A 19782-nucleotide genomic window follows, 5' to 3' on the forward strand; every position below is an offset into this window, starting at 1 on the left:
CACTAATATTTTGCCTGGCCCAATTAGGTTTTGGGCATGAAATAGGCTGCCAAATTTAGGCACAGGTACAGAATGTATTGATTTCAATAAGTAACTGTAGTTTTGCAAGGGTTAAACAGACTTGGGCCACAATTTTGACCTTTGCAACCAACAGAGGGAGGTCACTTACTTGTGACACACTTGTATTTTGACTGGCCCAACAAGGTTTTGGACATTGAATAGGCTGGCAAAGTGGGCACAGATTGTATTGATTTGATTATGTAGTGTAGCTGTAGTTTTGCAAGGGTTCAATAGCCTTGGGCCACTAATTTGACACTTGAAACCAACAGAGGGGGTCACTTACACATGACTCAATTGTATTTTGCCTGGCCCAACAAGGTTTTAGGCATGAAATAGGCTGGCAAAGTGGGCACAGGCACCATAATTTTCCATTTTGGATAAATGGCTGTAGTGTTGCAAGGGTTAAAAAACCTTGGGTCACTAATTTGACACTTCCAACCAACAGTAGGAGGTGACTTACTCGTGATCCACTTGTATTTTACCCGATACAACTAGGTTTTGGGCATGAAAAAGGCTTGCAAAGTGGGCACAGGTACCCCATTATACTATTTTGAATAAGTATTTGTAGTGATGCAAGGGTTAAATAGCATTGGGACACTAATTTGACACTTAAAACCAACAGAGGAGGTCAGTAACACATAAACCACTTGTATTTTGCCTGGCCCAAAAAAGGTTTGTGCATGAAATACAGCAGGCTGCTTAATTTGGGCACAGGTAGAGATTATTTTGATTTGAAAAAGTAGCTATAGTTTTGCAAGGGTTGAATAGCCTTGGGCCACAAATTTGAACTTTGCAACCTACAAAAGGGGGGTCACTTACATTATTTTATTTATTTATTAACAGTTTCTTATATAGAGCAGCATATTCCGTTGTGCTTTACAATTGCAAACATTAATAGAACAAAACTGGGTAATAACAGACCAATATAAAGGTAGGAAGGCCCTGCTCGCAAGCTTACAATCTATAGGGAAATAGGCATTGATACACAAGGATAGGTGCTATATATTGCATTTTGGTCCAGCCAGAATGCACAGTTTCTTGGTGGGCTGCATGATCCATTCACACCGGAATGTCGGCCAAATGTCATGAGGATGTGAGAGAAAGAGGATGTGTGAGGTTTTGTGTGGACTGCGAAAGGGGATGTAATTAGATATGGAAGCTATGAAGGTCATGTGGGCGGTTCTGGGATTTGATAAGCTTGCCTGAAGAGGTGAGTTTTCAGGGATCGCTTGAAGGATTGGAGACTAGAGGAAAGTCGTATTGTGCATGGTATGGCATTCCATAGAGTGGGTGCAGCCTGAAGAAAGTCCTGTAACCGTGAGTGAGTGGGAGCAAGTAATGCATGGGGATGAGAGAGCACATCTTGTGCTGAGCGGAGCGGTCGGGTAGGGAGATATTTTTAGATGAGTGAAGAAATGTATGTTGGTGTGGTTTGGTTAATAGCTTTATGTGTAAGTAAGATTATTTTGTTTTGAATACAGTAGAAAACCGGCAACCAATGGAGGGACTGACAGAGCAGGGCAGCAGACGATGAACGTTTGGCAAGGAAGATAAGCCATGCTGCTGCATTCATAATTGATTGTAATGGCGATAGCCTGTTTTTGGGAAGACCAGTAAGAAGGCCATTGCAATAGTCAATGCGGGAAATAATAAGTGCATGGATTAGAGTTTTTGCAGCGTTTTGTATGAGATATGGTCAAATTTTGGATATGTCTTTTAGATGTATGTAACATGATTTTGAGACAGATTGAATGTGGGGAACAAAGGACAGTTCAGAGTCAAGTATGACACCTAGGCAGCAAGCTTGTGGGGCAGGGTGGATTGTCGAGTTATCAACAGTGATAGAGAGATCTGGTTGGTAACTGTTATTGGCTGGTGGAAATATAATTAATTCTGTTTTAGAAATATTACGTTTCAGGTGGCGAGATGACATCCAAGATGAAATGGCAGAAAGACATTCAGTTACACGGACGAGTACAGATGGTGATAAATCTGGGTAAGATAGGTAGATTTGAGTATCCTCCGCATACAGATGGTACTGAAATCCAAAAGAGCTGATTAGTGGTATAGATTGAGAATAACAGAGGCCCTAAGACATAGCCTTGCAGTACTCCAACTGATAGAGGTAGCGAAGAGGAGGCAGAATCAGCAAATGAACAGTAAAAGAGCGATCAGATAGGTAGGAAGAGAACCAAGACAGAGCTGTGCCCTTAAGACCTAGGGATTGTATTGTTTGTATGAGAAGAGAGTGGTCAACAGTGTCAAAAGCAGCAGAGAGATCTAGAAGAATTAGGAGTGAGCAGGGCCAGATTAACAATGGGGCGGATAGAGCTCCAGCTCCAGGCCTCCACATAAAAATAGGCCCATTGTCATGACAACATGATGTCTCTCCATCTGGTCTCCACACGGTCAGCCATAAATCATAAGTAGTAAAATTGTATTTCTATTTACCTCACAAAATTAAGGATTTTTTTTATTTTACATATTTAGGGAGACATTGGAGCAGAGAGTATAGGGGGTACACGCCCACATGACACTGGCCACACCCACACAGCACTGGTCACGCCTCCTCTGCTTCTCATAATAGGCCCTTTGGTCATTTTCAGCTCCAGGCCCATGTGGCCATCAATCCGGCCCTGGGAGTGAGTAATGGCCTTTAGCCTTGGCAGTGACCAGATCATTTACTACCTTAGTCAGTGCTGTCTCTGTGGAGTGTTGGGAATGGAAGCTGGACTGAAGTGGGACCAATAAGTTGTGTGAGTTAAGAAAGTGTGTGAAGCTGGTGTAGACAAGTCTCTCAAGTAGCTTGGAGGGGCATGGGAGCTGGGAGATAGGACAGTAATTTGAGAGAGTGTTGGATTCAGAGTTTTGTTTTTTCAGAATAGGAGTAATCATTGCATGCTTGAACAGTGATGGAAAGTTGCCAGTAGAGAGAGAGAGAGATTACAGATTTTAGATAGGGTTGGGATAAGCACAGGAGACAGAGCTTTACTGATTTGTGAGAGTATAGATTCTAGAGAAGAGGTAATAGAGTAGGAGGATAAGACGAGTGTTGATACTTCATCTTCATTTGTGAGATCAAATGAAGAGAATGTGCCATAGGATTCAGGTAGGGAATTGAGCAGGTCACTAGATGAGGAAGAGCATACCATTTCACTTCGGATCTCATCAATCTTGTCCCTAAAATAGGAAGCCAAATCTTGTGCACAGATAGTAGCAGGTGGTTTGGGTGAGGGAGGGGTAAGAAGCAGTTTAAATGTATTAAAAAGTCGCTTGGGGTTAGAGGCTTGAGCAGAGATAAGAGATTGGAAATATGTTTGTTTGGCAGTATCCAGAGCAGTACGATAAGAGTTGTAGATAGTCTTATATGTGAGCAAGCCAGTTGGAGTATGAGACTTTCGCCACTGACGTTCTTGTATTTTGCCTTGCCCAATAAGATTTTGAGCATGTAATAGGCTTGTAAAGTGAGCAGAGGCACCAAATTATACCATTTTGAATAAGTAGCTGTAGTGTTTCAAGGGTTAAATAGCCTTGGACATCAAAAATGACACTTGAAACAAACAGAGTGGGGTCACTTACATATGATCCACTTGTATTTTGCTTGGCCCAAAAGGGTTTTGGGCAGGAAATAGGCTGGCAAAGTGGACATAAGGCACCAAATTATATCTTTTTTAATAAGTAGCTGTAGTGTTGCAAGGGTTAAATAGCCTTGGGCCACAAATTTGACAATTCCAACCAACAGCAGGAGGTCACTTACTCGTGACTCTCGAGTATTTTGCCTGGCCTAACAAGGTTTCAGGCATGAAATAGGCTGGTAAAGTGGGCACAGGTACAGACTGTATTAATTTGAACAAGTAGCTGTAGATTTACATGGGTTAAATACCCTTGGGCCACAAATTTGACACTTGCAACCAACGGAGCACTTACATAAATAGCGGGACCCAGCACCAGCAGGTGAGAGTAGAAATCTACCTGTGCTGCACAGAATGTTGAAGACACTCACAATGCACTGTTTTTTATGCAGAAGAAGTTAGAATGCCCCATATGATTTACACAAAGGAGAAGAAAATGGATTAACTCTATCACTTTTCCTAATGAGAGAATATCCTCCATCATAAACAGTATTCTGGCAACTACAATAAAGACACTTTCAGGCCCCCATTTATCAACATAGTATATTTCCTTTAGCGCTCGCTAGGGGTTATGACTTCTTTTCTGCATTTAACAAACAGCGGTAATCAAAGATGGCGAGAACACTGAAGTCCCAATTGACGTCAATGGGCACCAGTCGCGGCCCTTCTGGCTTCAGCAAAGCCTTCCAGCCACTGCTGAGTCACCCTGTCGCTACCAGCGTGAGGTTGCCAGCAGCCCAGCGGAGGACATCGCAGAGGAGGAGGACTTCGCGGGTCCTCGCTGGAGGGGTAAGTATTGGTAAATAACAGTGAATTTTTTTGTTTGTATCACAGTGTTCCTAAATTAAAAATTGTGCTGGTGTTTACCTTCATTGATAAATGGGGGCCTCAGTTTCCACAACAAAATCGCAAGCCTAGGAACAATATATTCAGAGACAAAGTTTCCCTGCATCCGGGCCGCCCGAGGACGTCACTTCCGGCCACGTTCGGAAAAGATATACAGAAGGAAAAGACTCCAACTCATGTCAGATCTGAGGGACCACCATCAGGTGTACATGACAGAGCGTATGACACATCAGGGAATACGCTAAGCTACAGTCTCTTCCCCCACCGGATATCTTCAAACCGGTACCGGAAGGGACTGGCTGCACGGCTATTTAAAGTGAATTAATTTCTCATTACCACCGAGAAAGGGACAAATGGTCCCAAAACGCATTGAAAGGATAGGTGATAGAGCAACTACTACTGTGCTGTTTCTCTGAGGGCTTACATAGGGCCCCCGGAGCCACTCCCGTGCTGAGATTACAGTTCCGCATATTATAATTTTAAGGGCATGCATGTGGCATCCATTCAGTGCTGGTAGATGGCTGGGGCAGCCCAGCTGCTGACAGAAAACTGGGCTTGTCCCCAGCCTGACATGAAATGGGAGGCGTGCCATACAGGCATGCCCCCAAGTAACGTCATCTAGGAATCGTTGCCTACGAGGCCATGCCCCTTTATCGATGGCGCGCAGCTTTGCCAAGCGAGCAGAGTAACAGGCACGGTCCCTTTCTTGCATAGGGCCCTGGACTCAGACCTATGCGAGTGGGTCGGCTCTAAAGTCTCATGGTGCATACACACGGTCAAATTTCCTGTCAGATCTGAACGATAACGATTTTAAAAATCATTCAAATCTGACAGAAAATCTGACATGAGCCTTCAACGATGAACGATGCACGTTCCCGCTTGTCAGATAACGATATCTGAATCTGATGTGTTTGCAGTCAGATTTGGACGATTCCATTTATTTTAATGCAGTCAGAAATCGTTCAAATCGTTGCTCAAATCCTTCATCTGATACATCTGACCGTGTGTATGCACCATCAGTCTGCAGCAGCAGCCCTGAGCAGCATCATTCAATGAGGGGTGAGAGGAATGGAGGGATGAAGTAGAGTCAGGTAAAGGTGAACAGGCAGGGAATGACGTTTGAAAAGAGAGAGGTGGTAAAAATATAACTGCTGGTGTAGAGGCAGGAGAATAGCAATATAGGCAGATAATGAGAGTGGTGAGGGGAAAGAGGTGGGTAAGAAGGATGAGTATGGGGCAGCTAAAGTGGGATGAGAAGTTTCAATATTTAGGTTAGTGTCTCCAGCGGAGACTGCAGGAGATCACAGGTAAGACTACAAAAGACCCAGAAAAGTGAGATTTCAAAATGAGAGAGGGCGGGAGAGACAGTTTGGGAAGGGGCAGAACACGCCAGTGCATAGGAACAGTAATGTCATAATCACCATCTAATAGAGACACATAACTCATTAGACACATACACCGTCTCAGTTCAGTCTGAATGGAGGATGAGTTCTTGTATAAAGTAAAATATCAATAACTGCATTGGTAGGAATCCCGAAACTGATATTGTCCCTATATTAGGAGCGTCACAAGCAGCAGGATGTGACGCCTTGGAGGACTCCTCCCTCATAGACCAGAGGTTTCCCATTTGGTCCGCTCGCACTGTATAAGAGGAGGACTTTGCTGTAATTGTAACAGTATTGTTCTCTTTACAGCGAGTGATACAATACAAGTGATTAAAAAGCAACATGTCTGGCAGAGGTAAAGGCGGAAAGGGGCTCGGAAAAGGAGGAGCCAAGCGCCACAGGAAAGTGCTGCGGGATAACATCCAGGGCATCACCAAGCCTGCCATTCGCCGTCTCGCCCGGAGAGGAGGCGTGAAGCGCATTTCTGGTCTCATTTATGAGGAGACCCGTGGGGTGCTGAAGGTCTTCCTGGAGAACGTTATCCGGGACGCCGTCACCTACACCGAACACGCCAAGAGGAAAACAGTCACCGCTATGGATGTGGTGTACGCTCTGAAACGCCAGGGCCGCACTCTCTATGGATTCGGGGGCTGAACACTGATGTACATTGAATACTATCACCCACACAAAGGCCCTTTTCAGGGCCGCCTATTTCTTCTATGAGAGCGCTATAATTATTCCCTTGTACTATTATATGTATCTTGTCCTGGCTGACGCCAGACCTTATACAGAGTCCTAATATAAGCCTGTTTGCTGGTTTATATTTAGATCGTTACTAGTAAATTATGGGGAAACGACAGCTTATAGGTGAAATCTGCACGTAGTCACTCTCTGTCGGTCTTGTAAATGTATCGAGTGAGTACATTAAAGCATTGTCCTATGGGTGTCCCTATGTTAGATTATTACGGCCTCTGTTTCTATGATGGCACAAATCAGTGTATGTGGCTGACTAGTTCTAGACTGATAATTACACTGTTTATAAAGAAACAACCGCAATGGTCAGTGCTTCTTTAAACGTTAACTGTAGGAAATCCCTTTTAAAAGAAAAGTATTGACAAACCCCTTTCTGCCTGGGAAGGGCTCCTGCTCTATTTTGTGTAAAGAATTACACATTGCATACATTTAAATCAGCATTAAGATCCATTTTCAGACATACCCTCCTTTAAAAGTAATTTGTCAAATGTCAGAGCATTACACTGGTTTAAGACAGAGTTTTATCTTCTAGAGCAGTAAATGTGAATAACATTGGTGGTATGTCATGTTTGCAACTGAATGTAAATGTAGCAATGAACGTGCTTTATACAGTTACAATATGGGCTATGGAAGCCTTAGCCTTTATTGTAACAGTATCATATGTATCAGAAGATAGAACCACTAAACCACACTGGAATTACAACACACTGCACAAAGGAATAGAGATATTGAGTGTTTTGAAGACATATTAGTAAATGAGTCAGTCAGTCTATCTGACAATTATTAAAATAGCCAGATTGTTTTCAGTCGTCTAGCGACAATCAGAAGCCAAACTAGCGCTGCTCCTGGTTTGGTAGAAGACTGTTTAGGCTTTCTTACCCACACAGACACGTTCCTAGAGCGGTGACTTGGACTCCTGCTGGAAAAATACAAGAGTGAGACTGGGCTATACAGCCCATTCATGCGGTTCCCACGGTGGGGTGGCATTTGATGAGGCTGATAATAGATTGGGTAACTGCTTCTCGGAGATGGCTATTGCCCCAGCCACCCCCGAAAATATCTGGTGGCTAAAGTTACCCTGCGGAGGAAGTCTCTGAAAAGTTTTGCTAAAGCCCCGGGGGGAAGAACAACATATTATTCTAATGGTCATTACAAATGCATGTTCATTCCCAGAGACACCCCAAAATAATCTATTATGATATTTGTCTGGATGTGAAAAGATTTCCTTATGTCCAGCGTATTTGAGGAGAGTGGTAGGTAGGCTGGAATATAGCCCTGTAAACGCTGTGCGAGAGTCGCCTCTGGTTGGTGCGTGGGGTTAGGTCCGGGACCTAGACTATGGGTGATGGGGCGACCTGAGTTAGCTGCCGGCTATAACTTCTTACAGTGCTCCAATAGGTCTTGCACCTCTGATAATGTAAAGCTGACTGCTACAGACTACAGTATGTATTCCGGGAATACATACTATTGCAGTCCGCCTCCCAATCACATTACTATTGCCGACTGTAATGAGGGTAATTGAAATGTATGGGACTCCTTATGTATCAATTTCAATATACATTTAAATATATCTACCTAGGGTAAGTGTCATCAGCATTTTTTCCAAGAAGTGGAGTTTTTAAGGGGGATTTATTTTTTTTATCACTTCTGCTTGATACCAAGAAGAAACGTTCACTCGCTTGTACTAGGAATAGGCAATTTATGGCATTATAACTGATGGTGACCTTCACATGCCAGGCTGCCACAGATGTAACATGCCCTAACAGAACACCTTTAGGCTGGGATGTGTAGTTTGTACAATGGTGAGCAAAAACTCAGCAACCCTTCCTGCATTCACTTCCAGAATCTGGAAAAGTAGGCTGGACGTTTAAACGGCGGGATTTTTGAAAAAGCGGTTTTATTTTTATTTTTTAAAGCCAATCGGTGGAGAGGGCAGGACTAATTCTATCCAATCAGCGTGAAGCACTCTTTATATATAGGTTTGCTAAACGCTGTTGTGTCACTGTCTGTGTATTTAGTCACTTTGGAGGAATAATGGCCAGGACAAAGCAGACCGCCCGCAAATCTACAGGAGGGAAAGCTCCCCGTAAGCAGCTGGCAACCAAGGCTGCCCGGAAGAGCGCCCCAGCTACCGGCGGCGTGAAGAAGCCTCACCGCTACCGACCCGGGACTGTTGCTCTCCGAGAGATCCGTCGCTACCAGAAATCCACTGAGCTGCTGATCCGTAAGCTGCCCTTCCAGCGACTGGTGAGAGAGATCGCCCAGGATTTCAAGACCGACCTGCGCTTCCAGAGTTCTGCTGTCATGGCCCTACAAGAGGCCAGCGAGGCTTATCTGGTCGGGCTCTTCGAGGACACCAACCTGTGCGCCATCCACGCCAAGAGGGTGACCATCATGCCCAAAGACATCCAGCTGGCCCGCAGGATCCGAGGGGAGAGGGCATAGGTGGTACTCGGCACTCCTATACACACAAAAAAACCACAAAGGCTCTTTTCAGAGCCACCACATCTTTCTAAGCGAGCTGAAGCATAAACTACATATTAGTTTGAGCAACAGGATACTAGGTAATCCTCAACTCCGCTCTCCAACTAGGTGGGTAAGAAAGTACAAAACTCCCATTAAAAGTCGGAGCTCAAAGCGCATTATCTGTCTTCCCCGTCTCCTTCCTGGCAGCCTGTCGCTGTTTTGGATGGCGACAGGAGCCTCTTTATGGGGGGAAAATAAAATGCGGTGCACCAACAAGACCCGCAGTCACTTGCATGAAAACAACCCCCCATGATGGAGGATATATTACATTAGAGCTTGAAAGTTCCACAGCACAGGGATTGTTTTTCCCTTTGGACTCACTCTCCGCGATATTTTGATAGTCAAAGAAAACAAATATTATATACTACACTGTGGATCATAAAAATGATAGGTGCGCCAGATTCCAGACCCCTTCTGTACAAACTATTTGGAAATGTGAGGTTGTCTTTAAATAATCTCAATTGTGAGGTCAGCAACAACCCTAATGGTATTGTATTTACTTGATTTTAACTTGCCAGAAAGCCGTCAATATTTTATTTCCTTTCAGTGGTTACACCACAATTCCATCATGTTAAATTAATCTTCTCACGTTCATGGAAAAAAAAAAAAAAGGGAAACCGAGCGCAATTCATTTTACACTAGCAACTTTATTAAATTGAAATCCGTATGCACTTACACTATGAGCATGTATATAAATCAGCCTACCAGATATAAGATACAGTAGATAAAGGTCTTTTGTGAGAAGAGGTGATGGTAAAGAAAAAAGGACTATTACTAGACTTGTGCCATAACAGATCAGAGCTTCTATACATGAGGGAGCGTTTTAGCAGCAGTAGTCTTTAATGGACGTGTGTATAGAGCAGAGCCTCCTCTGCACAGCTGCTATCCCCAATCTGGATGGAATGTTGGGGATGGGGTAAAACAAAGCGCTGCTGAGCAGCCAGGCGTCACTACAATAAGAAACAATGGCCGTGTTCTAGGCTCTCGTAGGAAGACGTGGGTGGCTCTTAAAAGAGCCTTTGTTCTATTACAGAGACATCGGTTTTGTAGTGGAAGTTGCCAGGATTACATTACTTGCTCTTGGCCGACTTGTGACTCTCCGTCTTCTTAGGCAGTAGCACGGCCTGGATGTTGGGCAGGACCCCTCCCTGAGCGATGGTCACTCCACCGAGTAGTTTGTTTAGCTCCTCATCATTGCGTACGGCGAGCTGGAGGTGGCGGGGGATGATGCGGGTCTTCTTGTTGTCGCGGGCAGCGTTGCCTGCAAGCTCCAGTATCTCAGCCGTCAGGTATTCGAGTACTGCGGCCAGGTAGACTGGTGCCCCGGCTCCCACACGCTGTGCATAGTTTCCCTTCCTCAACAGCCGGTGAACGCGGCCAACAGGAAACTGGAGACCGGCCCGAGAAGAACGAGTCTTTGCCTTAGCCCGGGTCTTGCCGCCCTGTTTCCCTCTTCCAGACATGATCGATTTACAAGCGCAAATAAAATCTAAATGAATTATAAGCCAGCCATACTCCTTATATTCCAAACAGGAAATCCAGTGCTTGCTCTGTGATTGGTCCCCTTTACACAATGTCCAATGCAGTTTAGGGTCATGCACAAACCAATCAGCATTTAGAGGGTGGAGTTATGTTGCCGTTCGACATTTGAAAAAAAACAAAACCGTCTACCCAATAGTACATCCTGAAGGGCTAAAGCCTCATTTGCATGGACTGACTATAAATGGAGCAGATCTGGGCCGTGTCAGCAACACATTTTCTACATTGTCGAAAGAGATTTTGTCTGTTGCTTCGAAATGCCTGAGCCTGCGAAGTCTGCGCCAGCGCCCAAGAAAGGCTCAAAGAAAGCGGTGACTAAGACCCAGAAGAAAGATGGGAAGAAACGTAGGAAGACCAGGAAGGAGAGTTACGCCATTTACGTGTACAAAGTGCTGAAGCAGGTGCACCCAGATACCGGCATCTCCTCCAAGGCTATGGGCATCATGAACTCCTTTGTGAATGATATCTTTGAGCGCATTGCAGGGGAAGCTTCCCGCCTGGCTCATTACAACAAGCGCTCCACCATCACCTCCCGGGAGATCCAGACCGCTGTACGCCTGCTGCTGCCGGGAGAGCTGGCTAAACACGCCGTGTCCGAGGGCACCAAGGCCGTCACCAAGTACACCAGCGCCAAGTGATCTGCTTTCCTTCTCCCTCCCACATGAACACAGGCTCTTCTAAGAGCCACCCACCTCCTCTCTTAACGGGCTGTAACTATCATGGTTTGTGCTGTGACCCTACTTATATACTTGGCTGAATCGCAGAAACCGAGGCTGTATAGCCTGAATCTCTTACATGCATAGTTTTCTTTGCACTCTGCTGGTTGCAAAAAAAATAGTTTCTTTCAGGGGAAACTATTTTTGAAGAGCTAAAATGTATCCAGAATAAAAACCATCCCTTATTTAGATAATAAAGTACGCCCTGATCTGCATTTTCCATGATTGTTAACGTAGGGAGTACAGAAAGACAGCCGGCCTTAGATATATCTATTACAGTGATTATATAAGGTGATCCTGTGCTTCGCTTGTAGCACACTTGGATGCAGGCAACATCCGAACAACTCACAGGACACGTCAGTGGCATCGTGTCTGTGAGATAAAATAGAGAGATGGTATAATACAAGCACCATAGGTCTGACTCCAACAATATAATACCAGATCTATACTGATAACATTAATTTACTAATCATTTTGGAGTAAAGCTGCATAGTAACTAGTGAGGTGCCGGCAAAATTGTGCATGATATTGATACATGCTACCTGTGAGACAGTGAATGACCGTCTATTGGAAATGACTATAATATAAAGCACTAATTACATGGAAGAGTGGGTCAGGCTTGGAGAAAGAAACCTAAATTAGGTACATAACAGCAAATGTTTTCATACACATACCCACCAAGATTAATTACATTTAATGTAGATTAGAGCTATCGCTATGTGTGATAAAAATTACAAGTGCTATTTAAACGAGCACAAATATGTGATCACAACCTTTGTTGATAAGAATCTGGATAAAATAATAACCGCACATTATCCACATCGTGCTGTAGACTAGAAATCACTATATTGCTATAATAGACTTACAATGATAATTTTATCATGAGTGCTGTTTTCACTGGCAGCGGAATTTGTAGGATAATTGTGGGACAGCTGCTGAGTTTGAAAGACAATAGAAAAAGCTACATGTTTCTGAATTTGAAATAGTATTCATAGTAAAAAAGAACTTGCAACACTATCCATTACAGTCTCAGGCAGCTGAAATGATACAATTAATGTTACTCTGCGGCTGATTTTCAGAGACTGCAATGTAATGGTAGTAAGTAGTTTCAAAGAGAGCTATGTCCTGTCTTTAGAAAAGAAAGGGAGGGATACAGATGGCTCCTCCTCTCAAAAATTGAAGGCTTCAATCAGGTCCGCCCTTTGTCTTAATAAAGGGCAGCTGGCAGCTGTGCTGCTTATACGGTTTCGTTTTTGTTACTGATTTGAACAGGTTTCAAGATGTCAGGAAGAGGCAAAGGCGGTAAAGGACTCGGGAAAGGAGGAGCCAAGCGCCACAGGAAGGTGCTGCGGGATAACATCCAGGGCATCACAAAGCCTGCCATCCGCCGTCTAGCCCGGAGAGGGGGCGTGAAGCGCATTTCTGGTCTCATTTATGAGGAGACCCGCGGGGTGCTGAAAGTGTTCCTGGAGAACGTGATCCGGGACGCCGTCACCTACACCGAGCACGCCAAGAGGAAGACTGTGACCGCTATGGATGTGGTCTATGCTCTCAAGCGCCAGGGCCGCACTCTGTATGGTTTTGGAGGTTAACTAGGTCCGGCTGATCTCGTTTTCAGAAACACAAAGGCCCTTTTAAGGGCCACCTACAACACTCCTGAAATGAGCTTGATGAACATACTGCTTTTGTTTGATTTATTTTTTTCCACGGTAAGCAGCATCATCAACGCATGATCTATAATGAACAGAATAACTTATTTGCTACAAATAAAGAATCCTGTTGCTTTTCGGCTAACCTGCAGTTTGTTCATTTATATATGATCATATGTATATGGCGCCACAAGTGTTCCGCATCACCTTTCACAGTGCATAAACAAATTAGTGAACAAGAAACCAGTGACTTCCTAGACAAGGACATGGTTTACAGACATTGCTGCATAAACGATCATAACACTAAGCAGCTGGGCGTCACTTCGGTGGAGATTAATGTTTACAATTGTAAAGCGCAACGGAATATGCTGCGCTATATAAGAAACGTAATAAATAAATGTGTTAGGTGCCCTTGAGGGTAGTAAATAATATTAGATAAAAGTATAAGGGAATGTTGTGCAGATGGCGCGCTGCTGCTTTCCCCAGCACTAGTCTTTAGCTCCGAGTAGTCGGCTAAAAGTAGAAACCAGCGCATCCGATATACCTTTCCCCAGCTGTCCTGCTGCAGCATCAGCTCTATTCTAGAACACTGCGTTACCACACAGAAATCACAAGCTTAAGGTAGTGACTGCTGCTCAGTAAGCCCAGGAGATTTCATTTCTATTTTACTGTATCTAATGACTCAATTGTACAGGGCGCCCCTTCCAGACCGTCATCTGCCTACAGCTCTGCCACGAGAGGGTGGGTGGCTCTGAAAAGAGCCTTTGGTGTGATAATAAGGAAGCGAGGCTGCGGCGATTGATCCATTACTTCTTTGTCGCAGCTTTCTTGGACTTAGCTGCCTTCTTTGCAGGACTCTTGGCAGCTTTGGGCTTCACTGCTTTCTTAGCCGGACTCTTGGCAGTTTTGGGCTTCGCTGCCTTCTTGGCCGGGCTCTTGGCAGCCTTCTTAGGCTTCTTTGGGCTTTTGGCAGCAGCCGCCTTTGCTGGTTTCTTGACCTTCTTCGGGCTCTTGGCTGCACTCGGAGCTTTCTTGGGCTTCTTCGGGGATTTGGCCACTTTCTTTGCCGCAGGCTTCTTGGGCTTCAGAGATTTCTGGGCGGGCTTCTTGCTTTCAACCTGCTTCTTATTGAGCTTGAAGGAGCCGGAAGCGCCGGTGCCTTTCACCTGGGTGAGGATTCCTTTGGTCACCAAAGCTTTCACGCCCAGTTTGACGCGGCTGTTATTCTTCTCCACATCATAGCCTCCGGCAGCCAGAGCCTTCTTCAAGGCGGAAAGAGAAACCCCACTGCGCTCTTTAGAGGCAGCCACGGCTCTCACAATCAGCTCGGAGACACTGGGACCAGAAGACTTGGGGCTCTTCTTGGATGATCCTCCTGCAGCTTTCTTCGTCTGTCTTTTCTTTTTGGCTGCGTCCTCTGATGGAGCAGGGACGGCGGCAGCTGGTGCAGTTTCTGCCATTTTACGGAATGCTTCTGAGTATAACAACTAATAACAATACAACTATGATTTTGCTTATATACCCATCTGGCTGTGCTGTGATTGGCTGCTGAGCGTGGGGCGTTCTGTGTTCCCATTGGCAGAATATGTAGCCGTGTAAACCCTTCAATGTCTGTGTGTAAGGGACATTCTGGTGTCAACTTGTGTTTCCCTAGCGCAGAAAAATAGTCATTTATACGGCATGAGAAGAGAAACGAGCTGGCTATCTGCACCACACTTGTGCTCCATGGTCTCTCCTGGCCCTTTATGGTCAATGCTGGCTTTGATGTTGCGAAGGAAAACAGGAATAGCCACTGGCAGGTCACCCACACCAGGCTGCACATGCCCGGCATGTATCACATTTCTCCTTTTTTCTGCTGCTAAAATGTTCCATCGGGGCTTTTTTCTCTCCTTCTGGCCCTGGAGATAATGAAGGTGCTCTGCGGCACAATCTGTACAGAGCAGGGCACATATTGAAAGACAGAAATGTGATGTGTGGGCTCTTCATGATAAGGACAGATAGCACAGTCAGCTACAGATTAATCTTGCCTGGGATTCTCCGGGATGTGGAGAATGCTGGGGGCATTTTACCAAAATGTTCCTCTAGTGATCCACGTTGCTTGTCATTTCTGTGTATTTAATAAGATAAATGTGTCTGTAAAAAGAATGATGGCGGCCTGATCCCATTACTTTATGATTTGAAAAGGAAGAGATGGGAGCAATATGGGGAGACAAGAAGAACAGACGGTAGACTGGACAAATACAAAGCGGAATGATGGGAGAGTGTAGAAGGAAGAGGGAAAGACAGCCCTGCACAGCAGATAGCGAGCCAGCGAATGACGGGTCCAAATAAATACTAATGTTGTAATCCGGCCTAACATCCCTACTCACCCAGTATTGCATCAAGTGACCTGTATGAGCATATTAACATATACAATGTATCTGTCACCTCAGAGTCGTTGGTGTAAGATTCTGAGCTATCAATAAGGTGGTTATAGCTCGATTTGGGTATATGGCACCTAGCAGAGGAAATTGTGACCTGATGGATGGAAGATCAACAGAACAGGCAAAGAAGTGACATGAGTTCCTGGCTCATTATTACAGTATATACTATGATCTCCCGGAGTGTAGCTTGAAGGTATCATATTGTTTAAACACAAAACTGTTCCCGCTCAGGGCAGCTATTCAGTACTGTATGTGATTATGTCATTTATTTCAAGAGACTTTACACCCGAACAGAGTCCACAATTGTAGTGTATCACCGTCCGTATGTTTCTCGTTGTTTATTCTGGCTGGAATAGAAGGAAACAAAAACAAACGAAAAACACCATTTATTGTAATTTCCGCGCTGGCGTGTAATCTTACATTCTGTACATAATCAACTGATGAGGAAACAAAGTCGTTGTAACTTTGAAAAAGCCCGCCAAGAATTTCTCTCAGCCAATCAGGATCAAGGGCGCTCTAAATTGATTAAATCACAGCGCATAAATAGAGTTGTTGCCGGCTATTTTAGTCATATTCATTCTACTTCCAACAGTACTAGCGTATAGCACGATGGCCAGAACCAAGCAGAGCGCCCGCAAATCTACAGGAGGGAAAGCTCCCCGCAAGCAGCTGGCAACCAAGGCTGCGCGGAAGAGCGCCCCAGCTACCGGCGGTGTGAAGAAGCCTCATCGCTACCGACCAGGGACTGTTGCCCTCCGAGAGATCCGTCGCTAATAGAAATCCACTGAGCTGCTGATCCGTAAGCTACCCTTCCAGCGTCTGGTGAGAGAGATTGCCCAGGACTTCAAGACCGACCTGCGCTTCCAGAGCTCTGCTGTCATGGCCCTACAAGAGGCCAGCGAGGCTTATCTGGTCGGGCTCTTCGAGGACACCAACCTGTGCGCCATCCACGCCAAGAGGGTGACCATCATGCCCAAAGACATCCAGCTGGCCCGCAGGATCCGAGGGGAGAGGGCATAGATAGTACTCGGCACTCCTATACACACAAAAAACACAAAGGCTCTTTTCAGAGCCACCAAATCTTTCTAAAAGAGCTGAAGCATAAACTACATATTAATTTAAGTGGCAGAACGTTGTTAAAATCTCAGCTCCGTTTACCCCCGCGGTGGAGGCTACATGACCAGTCTCCTTATTTAGTTGCCACACTCTGTAGTACCCCGCTCCTTCCTGCCAGCCTGTCGCTGCCATCGTTAAAGGCTGAAGTCTCATCTATCCAGCGTTGGCAAAGGGAACTAGGCTAACAAGTCACAAGTAGTCGTTGCAAATCAAGTTAAAAACCTTTAATGTTTATATCAGAATGTTGGGTTTCCCTGTACAGTCCTTTACAGAGCCATCCCCACGTTCTATACACAGAGCTATAAACTTCCCCTTTAGGTGTCTGCACTATTACAAGTTTTCTAATTCTAGAAGGCGCACAATGGCTCTACCGCTAAATCGGGCTCGTTTACTCGCACTGGTATATTTGAAGCCATGAATCAGCTCTTTAGGGACGGGGTGGGTGGCTCTGAAAAGAGTCTTTGTGTTATGGGGACATGTATCTAAAAGCAACTTTACTTGCTTTTAGCTGCCTTGTGGCTCTCGGTCTTCTTGGGTAGTAGTACAGCCTGGATGTTGGGCAGGACGCCTCCCTGAGCGATAGTCACCCCACCGAGCAGCTTGTTTAGCTCCTCATCATTACGCACAGCCAACTGCAGGTGGCGGGGGATAATGCGGGTCTTCTTGTTGTCACGGGCGGCATTTCCGGCAAGCTCCAGAATCTCAGCCGTCAAATACTCGAGAACTGCGGCCAGGTACACCGGTGCCCCGGCTCCAACACGCTCTGCATAGTTTCCCTTCCTCAGCAGACGGTGAACGCGACCGACTGGAAACTGGAGCCCAGCTCGAGATGAGCGGGTCTTTGCCTTAGCCCGGGTCTTGCCGCCTTGTTTCCCTCTTCCAGACATGCTTGAGTCCGACTCACAAAGATACAATATAATAAATCTGGCTGAAACAAGTTTGCGATCTTGACCTGCTTGTTATATATACACTCAGATGGGACCTACAACCTGCTCTGTGATTGGTCTGCTTAAAAAGCAACCAATGCAATACATGTTCATGCACGAACCAATCGGCAAATGAATAATGGGTTTTTGAGGCGGAGTACATCACATGACACGTCTACCCAATAGTGCATTCAGCACGGGTAAAGCCTTATTTGCATGAGCTGACTATAAATGAAGCAGGTCTGGGAGATTTCAGTTACATGTTTTTTTTTCTGTGTGTGAAAACCTGTTATATCGATAATGCCTGACCCAGCCAAGTCTGCGCCAGCGCCCAAGAAAGGCTCAAAAAAAGCGGTGACTAAGACCCAGAAGAAAGATGGGAAGAAGCGTAGGAAGACCCGGAAGGAGAGTTACGCCATTTACGTGTACAAGGTGCTGAAGCAGGTACACCCAGATACCGGCATCTCCTCCAAGGCTATGGGCATCATGAACTCCTTTGTGAATGATATCTTTGAGCGCATTGCAGGGGAAGCTTCCCGTCTGGCTCATTACAACAAGCGCTCCACCATCACCTCCCGGGAGATCCAGACCGCCGTACGCATGCTACTGCCGGGAGAGCTGGCCAAGCACGCCGTGTCCGAGGGCACCAAGGCCGTCACCAAGTACACCAGCGCCAAGTGATCTGCTTTCCTTCTCCCTCCCACATGAACACAAAGGCTCTTCTAAGAGCCACCCACCTCCTCTCTAATTGGGCTATAACTATTGCTGTGACCTGGGCTAATATACAGTGATCTAGGCTGTATTGTCTGACTCCTGTTTTACTGAGTTTTTGTTGTAATTGCACCATGTTCCTAAATCACACAGATCTCCTAGGTACACTGGGCCTGATTCAGAGCCGCTCGTAAGCGGCCGCTCCGAGCGATGTTCGCACATCTGCGCATGCGTATGGGTTTTAGTACGCATGCACGAACCAGTCAGTGTGGTCGAAAATCGTGTGCTCGCAAAATAGCTAATGCCAGTGTCATCGACCACGTCACTTGGTTGTTTTTTAGCCTGAACTGCTCGCATGATTGCGGTAGGAAAATCCAACCACAAGCACTGCGAGCAGTTCATACGCCTTTCGATGTACTTGATTAATCAAATAAATAGCGGAGATGACGTATGATGCCAGCGGCCAGGGGGCGTTTTTTCCAAAATAGTGAGCGCATGTTTCGTTCGCTCGTTCAGACATAGAGGCGTCAACAGACTGCAAAGAGCGAGCACTTAATTTAAATAGCCAGCCCATTTTTCGGAACGAGCGGCTGCAATTAGCGTCCGGCTCTGAATCAGGCCCTCTGGTCAGAGCGAGCTCATCCCCCGTAGCCAAACCTCTACCAGTTTCCTGTCTCTCTTACCATCTTCTTAAAAACAACTGTGATGTTACTGTCCGTGGATGGATTGTTTTAGTGCTTAAAACCATATGATCGACTGGCATTTGCTCCCATACATTACTAAGTTTTTATTCCAACCAGCCAGATTGGACAGAAACTGACAAAAAATTGTATAGTGGATGGCCAGCTTAAGTAGCTATAGTTGTGCAAGGGTTAAATAGCCTTGGGCAACAAATTTGATACTTGGAACTCACACAGTGGGGTCACTTACATATGGCCTTGCCCAACAAGCTTTTTGGGCATGCAATTAGGTGGTAAAGTGGGCACAGGCACCAATTTATATATTGATATAAGTAGTTGTGCAAGGTTTAAAGAGCCTTGGGCAACAAATTTGACACTTGGAATCCACAGAGGAAGGTCACTTGCAAATGACCCACTTTCAATTGGCCTTGCCCAACAAGGTTTTGGCATGAACTAGGGTGGTAAATTGGGCATCAGCACCATATTTTATTCATTTGAATAAGTAGCTGTAGTTGTGTGAGGGTTAAATAGCCTTGGGAAACAAATTTGACACTTGAAATCCACAGAGGGGCGTCAATTACATTTATTTAAAATGCAATTGGCTTTCACCAACAAAGTTTTGGGCTTGAAATAGGGCATTAAAGTGGGCACAGACACCAATTTATAAATTTGACTAAGTTGCTGTAGTTGTGTGAGGGTTAAATAGCCTTGGGCAACAAATTTGACCCTTGGAATCCAGACAGAAAGGTCTTTTACATTTAACCCTCATGCAATTGGCCTTGCCCAACAAGGTTTTAGGCATGAAATAGGTTGGTAAAGT

General features: G+C 45.3%; 8 protein-coding genes and 1 pseudogene across 8 annotated transcripts; 6 read left to right on the top strand and 3 right to left on the bottom strand.

Annotated features, from left to right (window-relative positions):
• Positions 1-6265: 6265 nt before the first annotated feature.
• LOC148515477 (histone H4) lies at positions 6266-6577 on the top strand. Its single transcript, XM_088479886.1, has one exon. It carries the CDS (start codon positions 6266-6268, stop codon positions 6575-6577), a length of 312 nt encoding a protein of 103 aa, XP_088336012.1.
• Positions 6578-8694: 2117 nt separating this feature from the next.
• LOC148515478 (histone H3) lies at positions 8695-9181 on the top strand. The gene has a single exon (XM_088479946.1). The coding sequence runs from the start codon at positions 8711-8713 to the stop codon at positions 9119-9121; it is 411 nt and encodes a 136-aa protein (XP_088336072.1). The 5' UTR covers positions 8695-8710; the 3' UTR covers positions 9122-9181.
• Positions 9182-10199: 1018 nt separating this feature from the next.
• Positions 10200-10701, bottom strand: LOC148515479 (histone H2A type 1-like). Its single transcript, XM_088479947.1, has one exon. It carries the CDS (start codon positions 10663-10665, stop codon positions 10273-10275), a length of 393 nt encoding a protein of 130 aa, XP_088336073.1. The 5' UTR covers positions 10666-10701; the 3' UTR covers positions 10200-10272.
• Positions 10702-10969: 268 nt separating this feature from the next.
• On the top strand, positions 10970-11432 carry LOC148515480 (histone H2B 1.1). The gene has a single exon (XM_088479948.1). The coding sequence runs from the start codon at positions 10999-11001 to the stop codon at positions 11377-11379; it is 381 nt and encodes a 126-aa protein (XP_088336074.1). The 5' UTR covers positions 10970-10998; the 3' UTR covers positions 11380-11432.
• A 1305-nt stretch (positions 11433-12737) lies between these two features.
• On the top strand, positions 12738-13049 carry LOC148515481 (histone H4). The gene has a single exon (XM_088479887.1). The coding sequence runs from the start codon at positions 12738-12740 to the stop codon at positions 13047-13049; it is 312 nt and encodes a 103-aa protein (XP_088336013.1).
• A 783-nt stretch (positions 13050-13832) lies between these two features.
• LOC148515482 (histone H1.5-like) lies at positions 13833-14582 on the bottom strand. Its single transcript, XM_088479949.1, has one exon. It carries the CDS (start codon positions 14564-14566, stop codon positions 13913-13915), a length of 654 nt encoding a protein of 217 aa, XP_088336075.1. The 5' UTR covers positions 14567-14582; the 3' UTR covers positions 13833-13912.
• A 1542-nt stretch (positions 14583-16124) lies between these two features.
• Positions 16125-16652, top strand: LOC148515483 (histone H3-like; annotated as a pseudogene).
• A 68-nt stretch (positions 16653-16720) lies between these two features.
• Positions 16721-17568, bottom strand: LOC148515484 (histone H2A type 1-like). The gene has a single exon (XM_088479950.1). The coding sequence runs from the start codon at positions 17530-17532 to the stop codon at positions 17140-17142; it is 393 nt and encodes a 130-aa protein (XP_088336076.1). The 5' UTR covers positions 17533-17568; the 3' UTR covers positions 16721-17139.
• A 287-nt stretch (positions 17569-17855) lies between these two features.
• Positions 17856-18281, top strand: LOC148515485 (histone H2B 1.1-like). The gene has a single exon (XM_088479951.1). The coding sequence runs from the start codon at positions 17872-17874 to the stop codon at positions 18250-18252; it is 381 nt and encodes a 126-aa protein (XP_088336077.1). The 5' UTR covers positions 17856-17871; the 3' UTR covers positions 18253-18281.
• The last annotated feature ends 1501 nt before the right edge of the window (positions 18282-19782 follow it).

This window comes from Taudactylus pleione, unplaced genomic scaffold (assembly GCF_031769625.1).
Source record: "Taudactylus pleione unplaced genomic scaffold, aTauple2 ptg000248l, whole genome shotgun sequence".
Taxonomy (NCBI): domain Eukaryota; kingdom Metazoa; phylum Chordata; class Amphibia; order Anura; family Myobatrachidae; genus Taudactylus; species Taudactylus pleione.